Source organism: Alosa alosa, chromosome 23 (genome assembly GCF_017589495.1).
Source record: "Alosa alosa isolate M-15738 ecotype Scorff River chromosome 23, AALO_Geno_1.1, whole genome shotgun sequence".
NCBI lineage: Eukaryota > Metazoa > Chordata > Actinopteri > Clupeiformes > Clupeidae > Alosa > Alosa alosa.
Window position 1 is genome coordinate 5601 of NC_063211.1, and position 27122 is coordinate 32722.

The window sequence follows — 27122 nt, forward strand, 5'->3', positions numbered from 1 at the left end:
TAGTTTTTATTATAGGCTAATATTCCACTATTCCACAAGGATAGGTTGATAAGTTAACAAAAACAGGAAGGAAGAAATAAAGCATTTGAAATGTATCCCACAATTCCACTAAGAGGCATATTGAACTACTGTATTGTTTACATGTTTTTTTCTGCATGGGTCAGCTATCATGTTGTTGTTTGGTGATTTGCTCCTTTACTACACCCACTTCTGAGCAAACAAGGCATATAGGTTGATCATGCAGCCTACTGCTGTCATAGCCTACTGTTCTTTCTTACATAAAATAACTTTAATTCATATGGTTAATTATCCTTTCTACTTGTCCCTATAGTCATAGTTCATTTTGGGCTCATCATTGCGGGGGACTGGCTGATCTGCTGCTCAGGCTACTTTTGTTTTTAGGCCTATAGGCTACTGCATACACAGATCAAGCTTGAGTTTTGTTATCAATATTTGCAAAGTCTATGAATAGCCATATTGGATGATACCAAAATGCTAATATTTTAATTCATTATATTACTTGTGAATAGGTTGACAACGCTACAACGTTCAGTAGGTTATTAGCCCAATTACGATGTTATAATCATGGCTATCTCTCTTTACCAGTTGCCACTTATGTCTGTCCTCTTCAAAAAATTGGAAGCATGGCACATTTGGCAGCATTTCCCTCCAATACTTTTCGCCTTTTTTTACCTGGCCTTTTCAGTCCCTCATGGCATCTTTCTACCATCCATCCTCCCTGGCGCTTATCACTACGGTAGGTCCGGCCCGGCTGGTATCTGAGAAAACTTTTTAGGAAAGACGGGCTATATGGACCCAACCAATTAACTCTTCTTGGGAGGGAGAACAACGCATGCAGAGGCTGCGGTGTTAGGCATAGAATGCTAACGTGTAGCCAACTTTAAGAGAAGATAGATTAACGTGACAAATGCCAATATTTTTCCCTCGACCGCCCAAAAGTGAAGCTGCCCACCGGGAATTCTCCCCGATTCTCCGACCCCACTCGGGCCTGGTTCTGTACCAGATGTAGATTTACTGCTTGTCGCAGCATCTAATTCAGATCCCCCTCGAAAAACCGCCCAAATCGTTTTAGTCAGCACAAGAGACCAGATGTTTCGGGCTGATAACACAGTGACCAGCTAGATCATGGGATGGCGCTACAAAATAAAAATAGAAGAATAAATATGCGAGTGAAATACATTTTTAGATTCGAACATAAACCAACCAGAAACTCTGACAAACCATACTTTTACAATGTTATCAGCACTAGTGTACGTAAGTGGTAGGCAGACCCCCCACATGAAAGGGGTCTCAAACAATACACTCAGAGACATGCCCGGACAAAACACCACCCCTACAAAGTATTTTCGTCACCTAAGACCTCCATGATTTCAGTTATAAAGGTTACATCACAATGCGTAGCGTCTAGCTAACACATTTTTCAACCAAAACCACTAACAACATGCTAAACAGGTTATTGGCTATGCTAGTAGCATACTATAAGTTTATTTCCAGCTATTAACACTCCTATACATTTCATACAAAGTTTATCACATAACACATAATAATAACAACAAAACACACATATGGGTTTGGGGCCAATATGGCCACCCAGGGGTTTGACATCAGTCACATGTCTGTCACATGACTCTACATCCAATATGGATGCCAAGGGGGGCGTGGCATTGTTTGACAACAGACACATGACTGTCACATGACTTTACATCCAATATGGCTGCCCAGGGGTTTGACACCAGTCACATGACTGTCACATGACTCACAAAACAATAACAATAACAAACAACCACATGGCTAATTTGCATAAAAATGAGGCGTGGTTATGACGTGATTTATTACATTTCAGGGGCGGGGCTTATTTTTGACAGATAGTTCATGATAAGGACTACTTAAGTTCCTGCACCTCCATTTTATACATGTTATTATTTAAAACCTCTGTATTTAAAATCCAAACTCCAGGCCCTCTTTCCACTTTATTAAAATCCAGTTGCAATTCCATAAAATCATGATCACTAAAATAGCATTTCTTATAGAACACTTTTTTCACCTCCCCCTCCCATTCATTTTTCACTAAACACATATCTATTCTACTTTGTTTGATTTTATCCATTACAATTTGCATTCTACTATATTTTCTAACATCTTTGTTTCTTGCTCTCCAGACATCTTGCAGGTTATGTTTTATCATTAGGTTCTCCAACTCTCTTCTCCCTTTATCAGTTCTATAAACCATTTGTTCATTTATGTCCTCCCTTTTCAGCACAGTATTAAAATCACCCATAACAACATTTTCCCACCCTTCAATTAAAACATTCAACCTTTTAAAAAACTCTTCTTTTTCCAATTCTTCATTTGGTGCATGTATATTACATATAGTAACTTTTTCATTTTCTTTTTCAATTTGTAAAGTTAAAATCTTCCCCTCATTGTCACTATATATTTCATTCACTGCCCCACATGTTTCTTTTTTAATTAAAACAGCTAAACCTCTGCCTTGCTTTCTGCTAACATTGTAGAACACTTCACCATCCCATCTTTTCCTAAAACCCTCTCCAATATCATTAGTCCAATTTGTTTCTTGTAATAAAATAATTTGATTTTTTTCAGTCACCTTTATTAGTTTCTCTAATTTTGTTGGATTTACACCCCCTCTCATATTAATGGAAATAAAATCCCAGCCCATTAAAAAAATAAATAGAAATAAAAACAATACATAATTAAAACCCATCATTTAAGTATTTTCTTTCTCCTCTCCTCCTAAGCTGCACATGCAATTTCTTTTTCTCCTCTTTTCCTGGTCCTCTAAAACCCCTTTTATGTTCAACTGCGTCTGCTTTTGTTTTACTCGGGGTTGTTTAAAAGATAATAACTTAGATAAAAACCCACCCTCTTCTTCAGCGTCTCTTAATCTTTTCCTGTCTTCTTTCTGGCTTAAATCGGTATCCATGTCTTCATGTTCCTCCAACTGCCCCTTCCCTCGCGATTCAGCCTCCTCTGTCTCTGAGTTGCGGCCCGGCATCCTCACTCCCCATCAAGCGCCTCAAAGTTGAGGTCTAAGTTCTCCGACAATGGGGAGGGTGCCGGCTCTCTCTGAGGCTGGGCGCAAGGGATGTCCTCCTCCCCTCGGTGCTTGGGCTGCCCATAGGCAGCAGTGGTAGAGCCCTCATCCTCCTCATCCTGGTAGAGCCTTGCCTCCGCTGCCGCCACACTCTCGCCTCTTCCCGTCATCCTCATTCTCCGGCGTGCGGCGCGTGCATCTAATGTCCGCGCGGCGCAGTCGGGGCATTTGAGAGCTGTGCACTCGTCGCGTAATGTCCCTGTTGCAGGCACTCTCGACAAGTAAACTCAGGGCAGTTTCTGAACACATGCCCTGGCCCCATACATTGTCTACAGATTTTGATTTGCTTATCGTGAATAACCCGACAGTATCTTGGCCCCGATGCGTGTCGAACTTCGCACTGTATGGCAAAGAGGCCACTTCTTTCGGAATTTCACCTTGATAAAGCTGTACCATCCGATATTGCCGTGCCGGGTAGAATCTTAGATCTCAGCGGGAGGATGGCTTCTACTCCCCACTTGGCTAATTTGTCCAGCACCTCTCAGATGGAGAAACGATACCATGATCTCCGATTTTAACAGTCTTTTAACTCCCACCCACTTTCCTTCATAAAAAAATCCCTCTTCTAAAATATCCAAACAGTCCAACGATTCAAATATGGCTTCAAACTGTTTATTGCCTAAAGGAGTAAGAGCTAAAAGTTTCGCAACTCCCACCTCCTTCTCGATTACTTTAATGAGCTTCATTACGTTCATGTCCAATATATTCTCCGTTTCTATAATGACCGTTAGTTCTCTTAGATATACGTGTTCTTTTGCATTCTTCTGTTTTCCATCATTTCTCTTTCTCCGTTGTTCTTTTGGTTCCTCCGCTCCATTTGCATATGAATTCTCTTCAGCATTCGTCTTTTCATTTAGATTTTTGTCCTTCATTATTCCACCGTTCTCATTTTCTCATGTTTAATCCATCATCGTTGTTTTGTTCTCTTTCTTTTAACCCTCTAGGCGCCACTGAATGCGGTACTGAATAAAACGGCCGATTTAGTCAAATAGGGTGTCATATTTCGTTCGACTTCCACTCCACTAGATGGCAGACATGTCATACGTCATCCCTGAGTCGAAAAAAAGTCATGCTTTAAACAAAACTTTCACGCTACAGCTGCAGTGAATCAGTGCGTGCAATACCGGAGCTAGTGTGAGTGTGAGCTACTTTATCAGAGCGATATTGTCAACGTCAGCGAGTATTTGCATTAGATTATCGTCTAATGGCATCAAAAAAGTTTACCTGAAATTAAGTGTTGGGTCTTCTATTCGCGGACCCTGATTCTGAAATGGGGAATATCTGCCTTCAGAAAATGACGGTGATTCGTTTAGCGAGGCTTCAGATGCGTCCCTGCCTTGCAATGATGCAGCTGGACAAAGTGAGAGTTTACTCCATAGTTTAGCTTACACCAAGCACAAACGTTGAATCGTTTGCCCAATGTCACTGGTGGGAATAATGTTTCACGGGTTCGGAGTGTTCATCGGGAAGTTAGCAGGGTGTTAGTGGTGTGGCGAACGAGGCTGGAGGTAGCCTAATATCCATAGCGCTAGCTTCTGTCTTCTGAACGTGTGCCTCTCCACAATCGCGGCGACGGTAACGTGGTGGAGCCTTTGTCTAATGCCACTGGGTATGTTAGACGAGGTCGGCGCTCATAGGACAGTTAGGGGAAACGTGAGTGGCAGTGTGGGGAGTCGCAATGAGAATGACAGTAGGCCTAGTCAGAGCTGCGCAAATTCTCTCCACTCGGCGCGCGCGAGGCAGATCTGGCCATGCTGCTCGCATGGTGGAGGTGGTGACACGCTCTCTCCCTCTCCCACACACACACATTAGGTAATGCATAGTCTATCACAAGATGATGGGAATGCCGGCCCTGTATGGATAGGGATAGGGAGTCATTATCTCTACAGCAAAAGGCCTGCTGCATAAAAAAAAAAATGTCAGCCATTTATTAGTAATGATTTACACTGTTGATTTGCTATCTATTTCCCTGATCATTTAGGACATACACTATATGTTCCTTTTTGTGTGTTCATGTCCTTGTGATGTGTGTGTCTTTGTCAGCTAAGAAAAATAACAAAAAAACATCAACAAAAACAAAAACAAAAAATATACTAACATTGTCTCTTGTCTTGTCTCGTCATCTCACTCCTGATCTGTGCCTTGCCGTGGCAAATGAGCTTTTGAACTAAACAGGTCTTGTCTACTTGTGTATGTGTGTCATCTGAATAATATATATGTGCCCCATACATGGAATCAGAGTGCCTACTGTATGTAGTAAATGGAAAATCTCTACAGCAAAAGGCCAGTCTACCGCTACATGCATTTGGTTTGTTTCTGCCATTTATTAGTAATGATTTACACAGTTTGTTCACAACTTACTATTTACCTGAGCATTCAGTATTGTGCAATATAGCATACAGAAGGTGAGGGACATTTTGGGGGGGAAGAAGTGGTGCATTTTATCATTCAAACATGCAACTTTTCATGAAAATTCTATAATCCAAGATGGCCGCCACCATATGACGTCATAATATGCAAATTAGATATAAACATTTAATCTCTACATAAACTTTGGGTCATCCTTAATATTTCTCTAATTTACAGAAAGTCTCTATCTCTTATCACTTTTAAGATATAGCCTTTTGAAATGAAGATGTCAAAATTGATCGTTTCGGAAAAAAACCTCTGGCGCCTAAAGGGTTAATTCCCGTTTGCTTAAGTTATCAGTCGGCTCATTTATATCCACCATTCTCCCTTCCTTGTCAGAAATATTTGAATCGGCTTGCCTTCTCATATCTTCTGTATCAAGTCCTTTGTTCGTTACCTTTTTGTCAGTCCGTATATCAGCTTTCTTTAGTCCACCGTTCGTTTTCGTTGTTGTTAAATCCGTTCCCGTTTTCTTTGTAACTTTAAATCCTCTCTTAACGTGTAAATCCATTTGTTTATCGGTTGCCGGTCCGTGTCGTTTACCATGTAGACTGTCCATTTTTATGAGGATTAAAAGCTCCCCCAGACAGATCAACTGTCGGGTTTGCTTCCAAAACCCAAAATATAAATTTAGAAAAAAAACTAACCTATGAAAAAAAAACTAAAACTTTCAAAAAAAATAAGAAAAAAACGAAAACAACGAAAACTCGAGGGAGCCTTCCTCCCTCCACTGCAGCCACCAACAAACAGAAAAGTGGGCGTGTTCAGCGTGGTATGGCGGTAAGCGATTACTCAACCACTCAGACAGGTTCATCAACCTCAACCGCTCTGCCTGCACAAGCAAAACGCTTACAGCACCTGGTATTCCCAGGCGAATTCTCTCCCAAGTCCCTAAAGCCTGCTCAACGGACGTTGTGCAAAGTTGAGGAATGACAAGCCAATCATTGAGCCCTGTTGAGGAGAGCTGAGCAGCGATCAGCCAATCAGAGACCTCTGTTGTGGAATCGTCATTCGAGACTGAGCTGTGTTAGAAAAATTCTGGCGGCCATCTTTTGTTAATGCAGTCGGCCGTTTGACAGATTTGACAGACTAATATTTTTATTCTCAGGTAAGTTTGGTGTAATTATTTGATAAGTAATGACTGAAACTCTATGTATTTTTGGATAATTTGCCTGAATTTGCCTGAGGTTTGACATGATAATCTAGTTAGTGCCGTACTGACACTCATTTTCAGACACCAATTGGCTAGTAGCTAACTAGGCTAGCACCGCTTGTTTACATTAAAATAGCTAGGTTCGATCTCTCTCATATGCGTTGAAAATCCGATCAGACTATTGATTTTACATGTTGGGACCTTGAAGAATGTATTACTACTGTGTGGATTTGAAATGTAAAGCTGAAATATGCTTTAGATTTGTTAGAATATCGACCGTGATTAGCATGCTAGCTAAATGCATTGAAATGAATGATTGAGCTAGCTTCTACCAATCGCCAGTGTAATGATCTGACGATCTCTGGAAATACTTTTAAATCGTGATCGGACACTCTAGCTCACTTCTTAAGACCATGGATATGGTGTTACAACAGTTTGGAGTTGAAATTCGACGTGTAAGTATGCTTTAGAAGTGTAAACATGCCAACTGCGATTGGCATGAATGCATTGAAAATGAATGAAGTACCAATCGCCACTGTAATGACCTGACGATCTCTGTAAATACATTAAAAACGTGATCGAACACTCTAGCCCACTTCTTAAGACTATGGAGATGGTGTTACAACAATGTGGAGTTGCAATTCGATGTGTAAATATGCTTTAGAAGTGTAAACATGTCAACCGCGATTTGCATGCTAACAACAAAGTGATGAATGAATGGGCTGTTTTTGCTTACTACTTTTACGAGGGCTGCAGGGTCTCTAAAATGTATTTAAGCCCTCATCTGATCATCTGGCTAGCATGTTTAGACTTTGTAGATGTTGTTACTACAGTGTGGAGTCGAAATTTGAGGTCTAAATATGCTTTGGATGTGTAAACACAACACCTGATTTTTAAGCTGTGTTAATGAGTACACCACTATCAAACTAATATGTGCAGTGATAGGCTTTTATTACATCTCACGGGATGTGTGTGTAAATACTGTCATCCAGTTTAAATAAATAACATGGCTCTCTTGCTTTGACCTTATTTATATGATGACTACTAATTGCAAATGAGCCATGTTTAAAAGTTTTGTTACAGTCACTTGTTGGAAAGTTAAATGAACAGTCATCACTGATCCCTATTACCTGTGTTTACATTACCAGAAAGAATGGAGAGCCATGATAGCTATGAGTGTGAGGTGTGCAACAAGAGGTTTACTCTGAAGTCCAACCTTACACGCCACATGAAGCTTCACGACACCAGGATGGAGTCCCTTCGCGTCGACGGAGGTCGTGGTCGCCAGACGAGCTGCGTGGACGCTGCGAGGATTCAGCGAATGAATCGGCAGGCGGAGCTGCTCTTTGGCAAGGAGCACGTCTTTGAACCTAACTTCGCTGCTCCTCTGCCATACCCTGACGACTACAACCATCCAGACGAGGAGGAGCTGCTTGGCGTGGAGTATGGCATGTGCCAGTCCACTGCATTCACTGCAAGGCACTACTACGCGCAGAAAGGTACAGCATTTTTCATCACACAACAATATATACTAAAATCACCTGCCCGCTAACTGTCTGCTGACCTTGTACTCATCACTACTAATCACAATGTAACTTAACACAATGTAATGTTTTTCAGCTGAGGAGGAGGAGGAGGAGGGGAAAGGGGAGTCTGCTGCTGAGGAGAGTGGCGAGGAAGAGGAGGACGAGCAGGCTGACGAGGGTGTCGGAGGCATGTCGGAGGAGGACCCCATAGACCACGTCTGTGAGAAGCATGTCGTCCTCACTCAGGCAGAGCAGGTGGAGGAAGAGGATGACCCCGCTTTGCAGGATGTCCTGGCCAGCCAACGCCATCTCCATCTGCCAGGGATAGAGGAAGTGGAGGCCCTTGCGTCGCTTCTCCTCCAGCTGGCAGACGACAGCGACCACCACCACCTCGTGCCCGCCGTGCTGAGGCAGCAAATTGCCACGGCTGCTGCTGCTCTCCACGACCGGTCCGGCGCCAACTTCGTCAAGAAGTACGAGTCCAGGTGGGGCTACACCCTCTTTGGTCATTGCCTCGGAGCCGACACGCCAGAGACCAGCGCAGCCCAGAAGACCAAGTTTGGCTGGATGAGGTACCCCCAAGCAGCGCAGGTGACCGAGGAGAGCCGTCTTCTGTAGCTCCTGATTAAGATGCTGCAGCACCATCCCACCTGCAGCAAATTCCACTCGTCTCCCAGCAAGCTGACCTCATCCATCAAAGGCCAGTACAAGAGGATTGCCGACAGAGTGAGGGACGACCCGGTCATGGGCAGCCTCGCCATCCCGCTGCCCAACATAAACGTCAAGTCCATCAGCAACTTTTTCAGGAGGGAGGAGAAGATGGCCAACTTCAGGGCAACGGTCAGGCCAAGAGTGAAGACTCATCGGAATGTTCTGTCAGGCCAACCAATGCCAACTTATTTTTTTGTGTAGAGTAAAATGTTAATGCACACCCATACTTATAAGGTTCTCACCACTAAAGAGTCTCATTTATTATAAAAGATTTTATCAGATTTGTATTGCTATTAAGTTTTTTATATATATCTTTTCCCAATGAGCACACAGCACACTGGGAGCTGTACTGTATGACACTGTATTATTGTATATGATACTCACAAAATTGTGCTTGTGTGTTTTTTTTTCTTTTATATTTACAGGTTGGACTTTGAAGACCCACAGCCAGACTGTCAACCAGGGCCTTCAAACCGCTGTATCCAGCCCAAGCCTGCCACTGCATCCTACGTGCCATCTGCCGTGGCAAAAGCACCTGTCCTCCTGGTGCTGCCAACCCAACCACAGGCTCCATCAGTGAGGTTGCTGCCATCTGCCAACCCAGTCTTCCTCCCTGTCCTCCCACCCTGTCCTCCCGCAGTGAAACCTGTTATGCCCAACAAGTCCAATAAGCCATGTGGGGCTTGCAAGGTGCCGCAGTGTGGGGGGCAGCGGAAGAAATACACCCCTTCGAAAGACAAGGTGGCTGGAAGCAGCCAGAAAATCTTCACCTTTTGTCCCTCCGCCAATATGTCCACCACACCTGGCTTCGAAGGTGTAACATACACCAGCTATGAACACTTTAAAACTGTGGTGGATGGGGAACTGGAGAAGAGGAGAACCACCCTCTAAACCTGTTGTGGGTTGCAATGACTGTCACACACACACACACATACTGACCGACACATACACGCTGACACACACACACACTGACAGACACATACACGCTGACACACACACACACATACTGACAGACACATACACGCTGACACACACACACACACACACACACACACACACACACACAATGATGTAAATAATGTGAAATTGTTTAAAAACGTTTTAAATGTTTATAATGTATATTTATTTAACTTATTTGTGTGTTGTTTTTTACATACATGTTTTAGTGTAATTCATGTGTTTCATACAAAATGTTCATTCATGTTTCATTCATACATATCTGTTACTACCTGAAATTACCTTTTGCATCAAGCATTTGGGATTCGTCACGTCATGTTTGATTTCACGTTTCATTCCTGTGGTGTCAATAAAATATTTTCATTGCATTTGAAAATGGCTCTGCTTGTTACCTGGTGTTAACATAATAATTCCATTTTTAAGTGTTTCATACTCGCTGTATATAAAAGGGTAATTTTTCATTCATGTGTTGCGATAGCTTAATCAAAGAATACTTACCAGTTATAAACTGCTTTACATACTAAAAAAATCCACTTGGATAACTTTTATAACATGTACCTATGTTGGAGTGCAATGCTTACCTTAAATTAAAACTTTACCTGAAATTAAGGGTCCAAAAAGATAAATAAGAATACTTACCTGTATTATACTTCCCTGAAACTAACTGGAGTGCAATGCTTACCTGAAATTAAAAGTTTACCTGAAATCAAGGGTCCAAAAAGATGAATAAGAATACTTACCCGTATTATACTTCCCTGAAACTAACTGCATTTCGGCAAAGGGGTTTGCACCTTTAAACTACAATTATTCACTCAAGCAGTTTAAGGGATTATACATCTTTCACAGAGATTTCAATCTATGAGTTTCAAATAGCTGAACTGGGGCTCGAACCTGTGATCTTATGAATGGGAAACAAGTGCTTTACCCACTCGTCCACCGCATCTTGCAGTACCAGGATCGTCCAGCAGGTGGCCCAGGATCGTGCTCATCCCAGGATCGAGGATAGGGACTTGGGGGGGTCATGGCCCATTCCCAGGCGAATTCTCTCCCAAGTCCCTAAAGCCTGCTCAACGGACCAATGGTTGAGCCCTGTTGTGCAAAGTTGAGGAACGACAAGCCAATCATTGAGCCCTGTTGAGGAGAGCTGAGCAGCGATCAGCCAATCAGAGACCTCTGTTGTGGAATCGTCATTCGAGACTGAGCTGTGTTAGAAAAATTCTGGCGGCCATCTTTTGTTAATGCAGTCGGCCGTTTGACAGATTTGACAGACTAATATTTGTATTCTCAGGTAAGTTTGGTGTAATTATTTGATAAGTAATGACTGAAACTCTATGTATTTTTGGATAATTTGCCTGAATTTGCCTGAGGTTTGACATGATAATCTAGTTAGCTACCGTACTGACACTCATTTTCAGACACCAATTGGCTAGTAGCTAACTAGGGCTAGCACCGCTTGTTTACATTAAAATAGCTAGGTTCGATCTCTCTCATATCGTTGAAAACCGATCAGACTATTGATTTTACATGTTGGGACCTTGAAGAATGTATTACTACTGTGTGGATTTGAAATGTAAAGCTGAAATATGCTTTAGATTTGTTAGAATATCGACCCGGATTAGCATGCTAGCTAAATGCATTGAAATGAATGATTGAGCTAGCTTCTACCAATCGCCAGTGTAATGATCTGACGATCTCTGGAAATACTTTTAAATCGTGATCGGACACTCTAGCTCACTTCTTAAGACCATGGATATGGTATTACAACAGTTTGGAGTTGAAATTCGACGTGTAAGTATGCTTTAGAAGTGTAAACATGCCAACTGCGATTGGCATGAATGCATTGAAAATGAATGAAGTACCAATCGCCACTGTAATGACCTGACGATCTCTGTAAATACATTAAAAACGTGATCGAACACTCTAGCCCACTTCTTAAGACTATGGAGATGGTGTTACAACAATGTGGAGTTGCAATTCGATGTGTAAATATGCTTTAGAAGTGTAAACATGTCAACCGCGATTTGCATGCTAACAACAAAGTGATGAATGAATGGGCTGTTTTTGCTTACTACTTTTACGAGGGCTGCAGGGTCTCTAAAATTTATTTAAGCCCTCATCTGATCATCTGGCTAGCATGTTTAGACTTTGTAGATGTTGTTACTACAGTGTGGAGTCGAAATTTGAGGTCTAAATATGCTTTGGATGTGTAAACACAACACCTGATTTTTAAGCTGTGTTAATGAGTACACCACTATCAAACTAATATGTGCAGTGATAGGCTTTTATTACGTCTCACGGGATGTGTGTGTAAATACTGTCATCCAGTTTAAATAAATAACATGGCTCTCTTGCTTTGACCTTATTTATATGATGACTACTAACTGCAAATGAGCCATGTTTAAAAGTTTTGTTACAGTTACTTGTTGGAAAGTTAAATGAACAGTCATCACTGATCCCTATTACCTGTGTTTACATTACCAGAAAGAATGGAGAGCCATGATAGCTATGAGTGTGAGGTGTGCAACAAGAGGTTTACTCTGAAGTCCAACCTTAAACGCCACATGAAGCTTCACGACGCCAGGATGGAGTCCCTTCGCGTCGACGGAGGTCGTGGTCGCCAGACGAGCTGCGAGGATTCAGCGAATGAATCGGCAGGCGGAGCTGCTCTTTGGTAAGGAGCACGTCTTTGAACCTAACTTCGCTGCTCCTCTGCCATACCCTGACGACTACAACCATCCAGACGAGGAGGAGCTGCTTGGCGTGGAGTATGGCATGTGCCAGTCCACTGCATTCACTGCAAGGCACTACTACGCGCAGAAAGGTACAGCATTTTTCATCACACAACAATATATACTAAAATCACCTGCCCGCTAACTGTCTGCTGACCTTGTACTCATCACTACTAATCACAATGTAACTTAACACAATGTAATGTTTTTCAGCTGAGGAGGAGGAGGAGGGAGGGGAAGGGGAGTCTGCTGCTGAGGAGAGTGGCGAGGAAGAGGAGGACGAGCAGGCTGACGAGGGTGTCGGAGGCATGTCGGAGGAGGACCCCATAGACCACGTCTGTGAGAAGCATGTCGTCCTCACTCAGGCAGAGCAGGTGGAGGAAGAGGATGACCCCGCTTTGCAGGATGTCCTGGCCAGCCAACGCCATCTCCATCTGCCAGGGATAGAGGAAGTGGAGGCCCTTGCGTCGCTTCTCCTCCAGCTGGCAGACGACAGCGACCACCACGACCTCGTGCCCGCCGTGCTGAGGCAGCAAATTGCCACGGCTGCTGCTGCTCTCCACGACCACGACCGGTCCGGCGCCAACTTCGTCAAGAAGTACGAGTCCAGGTGGGGCTACACCCTCTTTGGTCATTGCCTCGGAGCCGACACGCCAGAGACCAGCGCAGCCCAGAAGACCAAGTTTGGCTGGATGAGGTACCCCAAGCAGCGCGGGTGACCGAGGAGAGCCGTCTTCTGTACCTCCTGATTAAGATGCTGCAGCACCATCCCACCTGCAGCAAATTCCACTCGTCTCCCAGCAAGCTGACCTCATCCATCAAAGGCCAGTACAAGAGGATTGCCGACAGAGTGAGGGACGACCCGGTCATGGAAAGCCTCGCCATCCCGCTGCCCAACATAAACGTCAAGTCCATCAGCAACTTTTTCAGGAGGGAGGAGAAGATGGCCAACTTCAGGGCAACGGTCAGGCCAAGAGTGAAGACTCATCGGAATGTTCTGTCAGGCCAACCAATGCCTGATGCCCCTCTCTGCCGTGAATAGACCTTGCTACCAGGAGCCTCACCATGGCCAACCAAAAGCGGAGGTAAGCCTTCAACCATTTATTTTTTTGTGTAGAGTAAAATGTTAATGCACACCCATACTTATAAGGTTCTCACCACTAAAGAGTCTCATTTATTATAAAAGATTTTATCAGATTTGTATTGCTATTAAGTTTTTTATATATATCTTTTCCCAATGAGCACACAGCACACTGGGAGCTGTACTGTATGACACTGTATTATTGTATATGATACTCACAGTATTGTGCTTGTGTGTTTTTTTTCTTTTATATTTACAGGTTGGACTTTGAAGACCCACAGCCAGACTGTCAACCAGGGCCTTCAAACCGCTGTATCCAGCCCAAGCCTGCCACTGCATCCTACGTGCCATCTGCCGTGGCAAAAAGCACCTGTCCTCCCTGGTGCTGCCAACCCAACCACAGGCTCCATCAGTGAGGTTGCTGCCATCTGCCAACCCAGTCTTCCTCCCTGTCCTCCCACCCTGTCCTCCCGCAGTGAAACCTGTTATGCCCAACAAGTCCAATAAGCCATGTGGGGCTTGCAAGGTGCCGCAGTGTGGGGGGGCAGCAGAAGAAATACACCCCTTCCAAAGACAAGGTGGCTGGAAGCAGCCAGAAAATCTTCACCTTTTGTCCCTCCACCAATATGTCCACCACACCTGGCTTCGAAGGTGTAACATACACCAGCTATGAACACTTTAAAACTGTGGTGGATGGGGAACTGGAGAAGAGGAGAACCACCCTCTAAACCTGTTGTGGGTTGCAATGACTGTCACACACACTGACACACACACACACACACTGACAGACACATACACGCTGACACACACACACACATACTGACAGACACATACACGCTGACACACACACACTCACTAACACACACACACAATGATGTAAATAATGTGAAATTGTTTAAAAACGTTTTAAATGTTTATAATGTATATTTATTTAACTTATTTGTGTGTTGTTTTTTACATACATGTTTTAGTGTAATTCATGTGTTTCATACAAAATGTTCATTCATGTTTCATTCATACATATCTGTTACTACCTGAAATTACCTTTTGCATCAAGCATTTGGGATTCGTCACGTCATGTTTGATTTCACGTTTCATTCCTGTGGTGTCAATAAAATATTTTCATTGCATTTGAAAATGGCTCTGCTTGTTACCTGGTGTTAACATAATAATTCCATTTTTAAGTGTTTCATACTCGCTGTATATAAAAGGGTAATTTTTCATTCATGTGTTGCGATAGCTTAATCAAAGAATACTTACCAGTTATAAACTGCTTTACATACTAAAAAAAATCCACTTGGATAACTTTTATAACATGTACCTATGTTGGAGTGCAATGCTTACCTTAAATTAAAACTTTACCTGAAATTAAGGGTCCAAAAAGATAAATAAGAATACTTACCTGTATTATACTTCCCTGAAACTAACTGGAGTGCAATGCTTACCTGAAATTAAAAGTTTACCTGAAATCAAGGGTCCAAAAAGATGAATAAGAATACTTACCCATTATTATACTTCCCTGAAACTAACTGGGGTGCGATACTTACCTGAAATTAAAAGTTTACCTGAAATCAAGGGTCCAAAAAGATGAAGAATACTTACTTGTATTATACTTCCCTGAAACTAACTGCATTTCAGCAAAGGGGTTTGCACCTTTAAACTACAATTATTCACTCAAGCAGTTTAAGGGATTATACATCTTTCACAGAGATTTCAATCTATGAGTTTCAAATAGCTGAACTGGGGCTCGAACCTGTGATCTTATGAATGGGAAACAAGTGCTTTACCCACTCGTCCACCGCATCTTGCAGTACCAGGATCGTGCTCATCCCAGGATCGAGGATAGGGACTTGGGGGGGTCATGGCCCATTCCCAGGAGGTCTCCCATCCAAGTACTAACCAGGCCCGACGCTGCTTAGCTTCCGAGATCAGACGAGAGCGGGCGTGCTCAGCGTGGTATGGCCGTAAGCGATTACTCAACCACTCGGACACGTTCATCAACCTCAACCGCTCTGCCTACACAAGCAAAACGCTTACAGCACCTGGTATCGCCACTGTAATGACCTGACGATCACTGGAAATACTTTAAAAACGTGATCAGGCACTCTAGCTCACTTCTTAAGACCATAGAGATGGTGTTACAACAGTGTGGAGTTGAAATTCGATGTGTAAATATGCTTTAGAAGTGTAAACATGTCAACCGCGATTTGCATGCTATAAACAAAGTGATGAATGAATGGCCTGTTTTTAGTTACTACTTTTACGAGGGCTGCAGGGTCTCTAAAATGTATTTAAGCCCTCATCTGGCTAGCATGTTTAGACTTTGTAGATGTTGTTACTACAGTGTGGAGTCGAAATAATTCGAGGTCTAAATATGCTTTAGATGTGTCAACACAACACCTGATTTTTAAGCTGTGTTAATGAGTACACCACTATCAAGCTAATATGTGCAGTGATAGGCTTTTATTACATCTCACGGGATGTGTGTGTGTCTTCAAAATGGATTCTGTATGGTTGTATGGTAACTGTATGCAGGTGGGTTGTAGTAGTCATGTGTCATTGCAAAGCCATCTAAAATAATATGGCCATATTTAAATAGACACCAGAATAAATAAGGAGCTTGCAATTCGTTGTGTTTTACAGGATCCCACTGGCATACAACTGTAAGTTACTGTGAAGGTGGTGGTGCTCAATGGCGTTGGGCAGGTGCTGGCGAGGCAGTGACTCCTTGGAGGGGTTGCACGCACACATGTACAATGAATGACATTCCTTCAGAAAGATGTGGAATTACGGCATTCCAAGTGAGTAATTAAAAAAACCCACTTTAATATAAAGAAAATTCTATCAATAATGCATTTTATTTCATAGCTTTAGTACGTCATCTCTGCAAAGCATATACAATGATACATAAAATGGTCGTGTGCTCTGTCAGGTGTACCTGATTGCATTTGCTGTGCAGTGGAACAGCCGCATGGAATCACTCTGGGTTGCGGGTGGTCAGGGTCGGCAGATGTCATGTATGGATGCACGGCAGATCCAGCGCATCAATCAGCAAGCTGAGGTGCTCTTCGGCAACGATCATGTTCCAGAGCCCAACTTCGCTGCTCCTATGCCCTACCCTGATGAATACAAGGACCCAGAGCTCCTTGGTGTTGAGTACGCCATGTGCCAGTCAACCAGCTTCACTGCAGGGGATTACTATGCCAAGAAAGGTAAAAAACTTAATCACACACTTAAACAATATACATACATATGAAGCAAGGATATCCCTACAGTTTTCTTGCATAATTCTAGCAAATTACAGCCAACATGGTATAAAGTTAACTTTTCATTTTATGAAATAAAGAAACCGTGCATGTTATTGGCATATCTGTGTATGAATGAATCTACAAGTGGTTGTTGCAACTGCCCGGACACATCTGTGATTTGTACAATTGCATATTTGTAGCTGAAGAAGAGCAGTCCCGTGAAGAAGACGAATCGACTGGACAAAGTGAAGAGGAGATGGCAGATGAGGGTGTTGACATGTCTACCGAGTCAGACGAGGATCCTATTGACAGCATCTGTAGGAAACATGCCATCCCTACACAAGCAGAACAGGTGGAGGAGGACAGTCCTGCTCTGCAGGATGTGCTGATGACCCAGGGACATCTGCATCTGCCAGGAATAGAGGAAGTGTAGGCATGGGCTTTGCTGCTTCTACAACTGGCAGACAACAGTGACCACCACCTAGTGCCAGCTGATCTCAGGCAGAAGATTGCTACTGCTGGCAGTTCTCGAGCATGACAAGACTACTGTCAACTTTGTGAAAAAGTACGAATCTAGGTGGGGCTACACCCTGTTTGGCCGGTGTCTTGGGGCTGACACATCCGAGACCAGAGCTGCCCAGAAGACAAAGTTTGGCTGGATGAAATACCCTCATGAAAGCACAGGTGACGGAGGACAGTCGTCTGTTGTACCTCGTCATTAAAATAAAAAATAAAATAATCGTCCACCAGCCAGTCACCTCTTCTCCCCCAGTAAAATTACAACTGCAATAAAGGGGCTATATAAACTTACTGCACAACTTAATGCACATACTGCACATATCTGTCTTCATGGTTCATACTGAATATCCATATTTATTCTGTTTTTCTTATAATGTATATTCTGTTAATACACTGAATATATCTATATTATTCTTTCTACTATTATACTGTTACTGCTACTACATTGCACATATCTGTACATGTTGTTTACATTTGGGTCGTTTAAGAGGGGTGTAAAGACATTCCTGTTCAACATGCACTTAGTTCTTTAAAGCTTCTTATGCGTTATGGTTTTGTATAATATTGTTTTATTTCCATTAGGCTGTTGATTAATTTGACATTATTGTTTATTATTGATATTCTCCTTCATGTAGTTTTACCATGTCATTGTTTTTATATTATTGATTGAATGGACATTAATGTTAATTATTGCTTTTTTCCCTAATTTTCATTGTTTATTTATTTAGGCTATTGATTGAATTGTCATTGTTGTTTATTGTTGCTATTCTCCTTATTATAGTTTGATCAACATTCTAATCTGTTCCCTGTTAAATTTTAAATATTATGTTGTTTTTGTATTTGTGTGTCGCTTTGGACAAAGGCCTCTGCCAAATCCCATTACCATAACCATGTTGTTCATACATTGTTTATGTTACATAGCCATATTTATTCTGCTCTTATAAAGTAACTGCTAATATACTGCACATATTTATACTTAATTTATATTACTCTAAACCACCTTCTGTAAACCAACTGTATACTACAGTCTACACTGCACTATATTTCTTATCCTGTCTATGTACCACCTGTCTATACTTTATCATATGGCACTTTTCTGCTTTTTTTGCACTTCTGGTTAGACGCAAACTGCATTTTGTTGTCTTTGTACTTGTACTCTGCACAATGACAATAAAGTTGAATGTAATCTAATCCACTCTGGTCTTTCCATTCCTCTGCCCAATCTTAATGAGAAATCCATATCAAATTTAATTTTAAGGGGAGAAAAAAAGGCCAACTACACAATAATGTGACAATTGCACACTTTTCCATTTTACTATATGAATCTCATCAGCTACATTAACTCAAATTATGAAAATAATAAACAAAACATGCAGCAGACTCGTGGATTTCAATAAACTAGGCCTTGTGCATGATAATTTCTGTAAATAACACTTCCAGACGTTGACCACCAGATGGAGCCATCCGTTTTGATCTTTTTTGATCGATCCCAGGGTTGAGCAATATGTACTTGGGGGGGTCATGAGCCATTCCCAGGCAGTCTCCCATCCAAGTACTAACCAGGCCCGACGCTGCTTAGCTTCCGAGATCAGACGAGCGTTTTTTTTTTTTTTTTTGTCTCTTTTATTGATACAACATTCAAAATATTACATTTCACAAGAAATCACTTACTGATCAACTTCTATTTCACTTCCAACATAATGTCCATAAATCCATATCAATTATTTTCCACATATGCAAACAGTGCAGAAGAGCATACAGTTCAAAGTGCATGTGCTTAAGCATAAATTAGACCCATACATAAAATACAACAAATTATCTATAGACAACATCTGTGAAAAAATGCAGTTGTGCAAAAATCGCATATGTGCAAAATACGCAAGGGCCCACATATGTAACACTTCCAGAAGGCCATAAAAAACATGTGCAAAATGTTACAGAAATGTTTATGCTTTATGCTTTCAACAAATAAGTAAAAGCAATAAATAAATACACCCGTAAATTTGCAAGCTTCATAAAAACAGAATAAACAAACCAGCAACATGATTTAAGAACAAGTTGGTAAATTTAGCTCTATACCTTTCCATGTCACTTGAATAAAAGGATTAGTATAAACAAATATTTTATTAAATACTTCCAAATCCCCCTTTTCACTGAAGTAGACATACAGCGTTTCCAATAATCTCAACAATTTAGCTTTGAAGAGGATGCATATATCAATTTCAACCCCCTTTTGTCTCACCATAGCTCTCCTTACCCACACTGTATGCCTTGCAACTGCCAACGTCACCTGGATTGCTTGTCTGTTTTTCTTATATGTTTCAAAAACCCCAAACATAAACAGTTTTTCCCAGTTATTATTTACGTATTCTGTTTCTTCATTAAAACCAATCACTATTTCTTTCAGTTTTCTCACAAAACACTTTAGTTTCTCACTCACAAAACACTTTAGTTTTCTCACAAAACACTTTAGTTTCTCACAAAACACTTTAGTTTCTCACAAAGGAAAAACATATGCTTCACTCCTTCTTTTTCTTTTCCACATATGTTACATAAATCACTGCTCACAAACCCCATCTTAAATAATCTCATTTCATTAAAAACACAATTGTGGCCCAGCATAAAATCAAAGTTTTCTAAAATTGGACACTTTAAACCTTGTCTCATGTTTCGCCATATATCTTCCTTTGTTATGTTTTCAAGCACTCTTCCCCAATATGAATTTGAAACTGGCTCCACAAAAGCAAGGCTTCTAAAAAATAAATAAAACTGTTTTAAAACACAAAGCTCAAACACACCGTTACCTTCTTTAAAAACAATTTCAAATTTCTCTTCCTGTTTTTCCTCATTCATTTCTATTTGTTCTATCCATTCTTTTGGTATTGCACTTATGATTTTTCCTAGATCCTTTTTAATTTGATCTTCCTCTTAGCCCTCCTTTATTTGTTTCAGATCATCCACAAAAGCTTGGGATGGCAAGAGCCCTGGCCTTATCTCATAAAAGAGATCTCTGATCGTTTTAAAACCAGCTTCATACCAAATCTTCCAATAAAATCCCCATCCAATATTTAAATTTGGATTTAAAAACAGTGGTTGATTTAAAATCGCTTCCCTCCCAATTGGAGTTATTTTTAAACTCTCCCTAAATTTTACCCACGCCCTTAAAACGTCCCTATAAAACTCTGGGATGCCAACAGTCATGTTGTCCTTCAACCCCATCCATAAGGCTGCAGACCCCCTACCTCAACCCCATCCATAAGGCTGCAGACCCCTACCACAAACTTTATTTAAAAAGTATTTCATTGTTGATTTCCATTCTTTATTTTCATCACCTAGAAAGCTCTTTACCATTTTCACTCTTAGGGCCCTCAGCCTTAGGATGGGGTCCAGCAGTCCCAGGCCTCCCTCCTCCACTGCCCCGATCAGAGTGTCATATTTTATCTTAGATGGCTTACCGTGCCAGATAAAATCCATCACTAAACGTTTAAAAACATTTGCGACAGGTATTGGCATACAGACTGAACCAAGGACGTACCATATTTTAGACAAAAACAGTGAATTCAACACAAAATTTTTTGCCCCTGAGCGTGAGACTCCTCCTCCCCCAAAATGCCAATCTTTGTTTTGCTTTGCCTATTGTCTCCTCCCACATTTCCTTAGTTGTCAAAATCTCATCAGGCCCTACGCTAACCCCCAGAATTTTCATGCAATTTTGAACTTCCTTGAAGGGTAGCACCCTTGACAAAGCTCCTCCTCCACCTAACCTCATGAACTCGGTTTTGCCTACATTCATTCTGGCCCCAGAACCTTTACAATAAATGTCTACAATTTTCATGCTAATGTCTATACTTTTTTCATCTTTTAGCACAAGACTTGTGTCATCGGCATACTGGTAGATTTTCGTCTCAGAATTAAAACCACTAAAATTTCCAACTGGGACACCTTTGATTCCACTGTCCGCATTAATTGCTAAGCCAAGAGACTCAGCAACCAGAGTGTAAAGTAATGCAGACAGTGGACATCCCTGCCTGATCGATCTAGTTAAATAGATAAAATCAGTTAAAAAGCCATTTACCTTAACACAACTCTTGGCATCTGAGTAGAGACACCTCAGACACCCAATAAAATTGTTTCCAAAATTAAACTTATTTAAAACACCGAAAAGAAAATCATGTTCCACCCTGTCAAACGCCTTTTCCAAATCTATATTTACAATGAAACCCTTCTTATTTTCTTTATCCATGTACCATACCTTATCTCTTATGATATTAATTGTGTCTGAGATGTCCCTACCCAGTACAGCATACGCTTGGTTGGTCTGAATGACTGTGGGCAAAACCTGCTTCAGTCTATTTGCCAATACCTTTGCTACAATCTTATAGTCGCAGTTTAAAAGACTGATAGGTCTAAAATTTTCCAGTTTCTCCCTATCACCTTTTCTCTTATAAATTATTTTAATAACCCCCTTCGTCATTGACGGACTTAAGATTCTCTTTGACCATACTTCTTGATAAATAATATTTAAAACAGGGATTAAGACTGTTTTAAAAGCCTTATAAAATTCACACGGTAAGCCATCAAGGCCAGGGCTTTTGCCATTTTTCATACCCCCCAAAGCACATTCAATTTCCCCATTTGTGATGTCATTATTGCACATTTCTCTGTCCTCTTTACTCACTCTCTTCTCAATATGGTTTAATAAATAAGCTTCAGCTCCTTCCTCTGTACCTTCTTTAAGAAATAATTTATTATAAAAAATAAATACCCTCTTTAAAATATCTTCCTTATTATTTAAAACACCCCCCTCCTCATTTTTAATGCTTCTAATTTCTTCTGCTTTTTTCTAGATCAAAGAAGAATCTTGTGCACCTTTCCCCTCAACCATATAGTTCCCTCTACTCTTGATCATAGCTCCTTTACATTTATTTTCTTCTATTTTCCTTAAGTTCTCCTCTAACTCTAATATGTTATTAACATTCTCTTTTCCAGCATCTGCCTTTGCCAATTAATCTTCCAATTTCTTTCTAATTGTCTTTTCATACTTGATTTTTTCTTTTCTCATCTTTTTACAATAAGTTATTGTATATTTTTTTAATTTCATATTTCAAATTGTCCCACCATACTCCTACACAATTATTGTATAAATTAATTTCACCAAGACTGCCTAATATTAAACTTTCCATCTCCATTCTATAAAAATGATCCTTTAATACTTCAGTATTTAAGTGCCATAACCCAGGTCCCCTTTCTATTTCATTAAAATCCATTTGTAAAATCACATAATTATGGTCACTAAAACTACACCTTTTATAGTATAGTCTTTTAACATATGTTAACACTTGTTTTTTCATCAAAATAAAATCAATTTCTGCTTTGTTTCACTGTGTCTTTAACTACTTGTATTCTGCTGTAGTCTCTTTTACCCATGTTTCTTTCTCTCCATGCATCAATTAAATCATATTTTCCCATTACATCTTTTAGCTCAGTTCTCCCTCTATCAGCCCCAAAACCATACATTCTCCAACATCTTCTTGTCCTAAAACAGTATTAAAATCCCCCATAACAAACATATCAGCCCATTTCTCCATTAAAAACCCCAGATGTTTAAAAAAATTAACTCTCTCTGAGTCCTCATTTGGAGCATGGATATTGCACATTATCACTTTTTCATTATCTTTTTCAAAACATAAGATTAACACCTTCCCCTCCTTATCGTTATACATTTCAGTTATCTTATCACACACATTTCTTTTCACCATGAATGCAACTCCTCTTCCCTTGTTAACACTATTATTATAAAAAAGTTCCCCATCCCATCTTCTCTTAACACTTTCTCCTATATCATCTGTCCAGTTTGTTTCTTGCAACAGTACAATATCACTTTTTTCTGTTTCCATTGTCGTTCTGTTTATCTTTTCTGGATTAACACCACCTCTTAAATTGATAGAAGTAAAACCCCACCCCATTAGAACAATAAATAAGAATAAATAAATAAAAACAGCCCCCAATAAATAATTTGTCCCTTTCATTATCACTATTGTCCTTTTAAAACTCACTTAGGATTTGCTGCCATACCTCTCCTGCTTTCCTGCTTCTTTAACGCACTTTCTAAATTAACATACGTTAACTTTTTTTTTTTCTTCAGTTGGTTTTTCAAAATCTGTTCTTCATTTTCTACACATTCACTCAGTTCCTTCACCTCTGCTTCTTCATGATTTTGTATTATTTCCTAGGGTTATTTCCTAGGGTTATTTCCTAGGGTTATTTTTGGGTTATTTCCTAGGGTTATTTTTGGGTTATTTTTGGGTTATTTCTTCCTCTTTTTCTGGCTGGTCCAGCTCTTTTCTTTTTTGTCCCGATCCCACCACAGGCACAGTGTCCACTAGTCCAAGTTCACCGGTGTCCTCCGCCAGCTCCACGCTACCGACCTCCACCCCCACCACAGGCACAGTGTCCACTAGTCCAAGTTCACGGTGTCCTCCGCCCAGCTCCACGCTACCGACCTCCACCCCCCGCCACAGGCACAGTGTCCACTAGTCCAAGTTCACCGGTGTCCTCCGCCAGCTCCACGCTACCGACCTCCACCCCCACCACAGGCACAGTGTCCACTAGTCCAAGTTCACCGGTGTCCTCCGCCAGCTCCACGCTACCGACCTCCACCCCCACCACAGGCACAGTGTCCACTAGTCCAAGTTCACCGGTGTCCTCCGCCAGCTCCACGCTACCGACCTCCACCCCCCACCACAGGCACAGGTCCACTAGTCCAAGTTCACCCGGTGTCCTCCGCCAGCTCCAGTTCCTCCACCCCCACCACAGGGCACAGTGTCCACTCCAAGTTCACGGTGTCCTCCGCCAGCTCCACGCTACCGACCTCCACCCCCCACCACAGGCACAGTGTCCACTAGTCCAAGTTCACCGGTGTCCTCCGCCAGCTCCACGCTACCGACCTCCACCCCCACCACAGGCACAGTGTCCACTAGTCCAAGTTCACCGGTGTCCTCCGCCAGCTCCACGCTACCGACCTCCACCCCCACCACAGGCACATTGTCCACTAGTCCAAGTTCACCGGTGTCCTCCGCCAGCTCCACGCTACCGACCTCCACCCCCACCACAGGCACATTGTCCACTAGTCCAAGTTCACCGGTGTCCTCCGCCAGCTCCACGCTACCGACCTCTACCCCCACCATGTCAGTGCTCCCTGGGGAGGACACCGGTTCTGTCAGCGGCTGGCCACAGGGCAACTCCATGTCTGCGTTGCACTCACTCTTATTCTCTTCCTCCAGAAGGGACTCAGGAGATTCTCTCCTCCTCCATCTCTTGCTGACCGGTGCTCTCTTCTTCCAGCCTTTGTTCATCCACCTCCCCACTACTGACAGAAGATACGCAGACACATCGAATCATTGCCCTTCTGCAGTCTGGACACTTTACTGCATCACATTCCCGGGCATAGTGTCCTTGCTGCAAACACTCCCTGCATGCAAAGCCAGGGCAGTCCCTCAACACATGTCCTGGACTCATGCAGAAACGGCATATTTTAACCTGCCTGTCATGAATCACTCTGCAGTACTGTGGGCCGTCTTCTGTCTCAAATCTTGCTGTAGGGCAATGACACTACCTCCTTTGGGAACCTCACTTTTAGAAAGTGCGTTCCATCCGCCACATTTGTGCCCGGGTAATAGCGCCTCCTGACTGGCAGAATTGGAAGGACCCCCCACCTGGCAAGTCTGTTCAAACATCAAACATCCGTTACATCTGGGGGTAGGTGAAGGAAAGAGACCAGCACCTCTGATTTATGCAGTCTTTTAACCCCCACTCTTTCCCCCTCATACAACAGTCCATCCTCCAACTCCTCACAGGCCTTTTCTGAAATCATTGTTGCCTCATGTTGCTTGTCTTGTTTCGGTCTAAGAGCCAACAGAGCTCCATGACCAACCACTGCTTCAATTGCTTTTATTAAAGTCATTACATTCAGTCCACATATATTCTCTTTTGTATTCCACTCGGTGTCTTTCTCTTGCTTCCTTTATACTCCTTTCAGCGTTGCTTTTAGCTTTTGCCTTCATGTTAGCATCTTCTGTCACATTATCCCTTTGTTCATCTTCATTATCATTCAAAACATGTCCTCTGCCATTTACTTTGTCAATCACACGTTGACTTGCCTTCTTTCTCCCTCTATCCAGCACAGTAAATCCGTCGTCTTCAATCATTCCATCATCAATTTCATTGTTCATATCGTTTGTTGTCTTATTTGCGTCAAACAATTCATCCGATGTTCCTTTATCCAAATCCTTATTATCGTTCCGAGGTCTTAAATTCTTTCCCTTGTCCATTTCTTTGTTTTTTTCCATATCCTTTAGTCCTTTCACTTGTAATAAACGCCGTCGCAGATTTGTTTGATCCATGTGCTCGCCCAGCAGCAAAAAAGCACTGCTGGGCATGCTGTCTCAAAACCTACAAAAAACTTAAACTTCAACTTCACTAAATTAAATAACTGAAAATAAACCTTTGAATTTAAACGAACAATGTAGGAGCCTATCTCCCTCTACTGCAGCCAGTCTCTCACGTTGTAAACTCACAGATTGTGGGTGTGCTCAGCGTGGTATGGCCGTAAGCGATGACTCAACCACTCGGACACGTTCATCAACCTCAACCGCTCTGCCTGCACGCAAAACAAAATACTGAATGGAAAAGGCCAGGTCAAAACCAGCTTACAGCACCTGGTATTCCCAGGCGGTCTCCTATCAAGTACTCAACCAGGCCAGCACCTGGTTTCCCAGCTCTCCCATCCAGATCAGGCCCGAGGCTTAGCTTCGAGATCAGGCGATGCGGCGTGCTCAGACCTGGTATTCCCAGGCGGTCTCCCATCAAAGTACTAACCAGGCCCGGCTGCTTAGCTTCGAGATCAGGCGAGCTCTCAGTGTGGTATGGCCGTAAGCGATTACTCAACCACTCGGACACGTTCATCAACCTCAACCGCGGGTGAATGGAAAAGCAAAACGCTTACAGCACCTGGTATTCCCAGGCAGTCTCCCATCCAAGTACTAACCAGGCCCGACGCTGCTTAGCTTCCGAGATGAGATGAGAGCGGGCGTGCTCAGCGTGGTATGGCCGTAAGTGATTACTGCCCCACTCGGACACTTTTTTTTTTTTTTTTATTATACCTTTATTTAACCAGGGAAGAAAATCACATTGAGATAGGTATCTCATTTACAAGTGAGTCCTTGCCAAGGTAGCATTTCCCATTTACAAGTTGTAACTTATATAGTCCAAGTACTAACCAGGCCCGACACTGCTTAGCTTCCGAGATCAGACGAGAGCGGGCGTGCTCAGCGTGGTATGGCCGTAAGCAATTACTGCCCCACTCGGACACGTGAAGGGTAACACCCTTGACAAAGCTCCTCCTCCACATAACCTCATGAACTTGGTTTTGCCCACATTCATTCTGGCCCCAGAACCTTTACAATAAATGTCTAAAATGGCACGGGCAGTAAGAGGTGTCCACTACAAAACAACAAACTGATCACTGCTAAATCACGGTCTCAATCACTCGTCATTCACACTCATCGGCCAACAACACAACGCAACACAACCCACTCGCACGTAATCCACTTCTACTCTGGCTAGACATCTTAGAACATCCTATTCTATTCCCT

At 42.1% G+C, this 27122-nt stretch overlaps 1 protein-coding gene, 1 long non-coding RNA gene and 2 pseudogenes across 2 annotated transcripts; 2 read left to right on the plus strand and 2 right to left on the minus strand.

Annotated features, from left to right (window-relative positions):
- The first annotated feature begins 6604 nt into the window (after positions 1-6604).
- On the plus strand, positions 6605-9914 carry LOC125288665 (unconventional myosin-Vb). Its single transcript, XM_048235208.1, has 3 exons — positions 6605-6653; positions 7847-8197; positions 8319-9914. The coding sequence occupies exons 2-3, from the start codon at positions 7852-7854 to the stop codon at positions 8840-8842; spliced, it is 870 nt and encodes a 289-aa protein (XP_048091165.1). The 5' UTR covers positions 6605-6653; positions 7847-7851; the 3' UTR covers positions 8843-9914.
- Positions 9915-11102: 1188 nt separating this feature from the next.
- LOC125288767 lies at positions 11103-12851 on the plus strand. Its single transcript, XR_007192529.1, has 3 exons — positions 11103-11180; positions 12374-12713; positions 12835-12851. It is a non-coding gene; the product is annotated as an uncharacterized LOC125288767 (long non-coding RNA).
- Positions 12852-15558: 2707 nt separating this feature from the next.
- On the minus strand, positions 15559-15672 carry LOC125289007 (annotated as a pseudogene).
- A 10794-nt stretch (positions 15673-26466) lies between these two features.
- On the minus strand, positions 26467-26585 carry LOC125289000 (annotated as a pseudogene).
- Between the last annotated feature and the right edge of the window lie 537 nt (positions 26586-27122).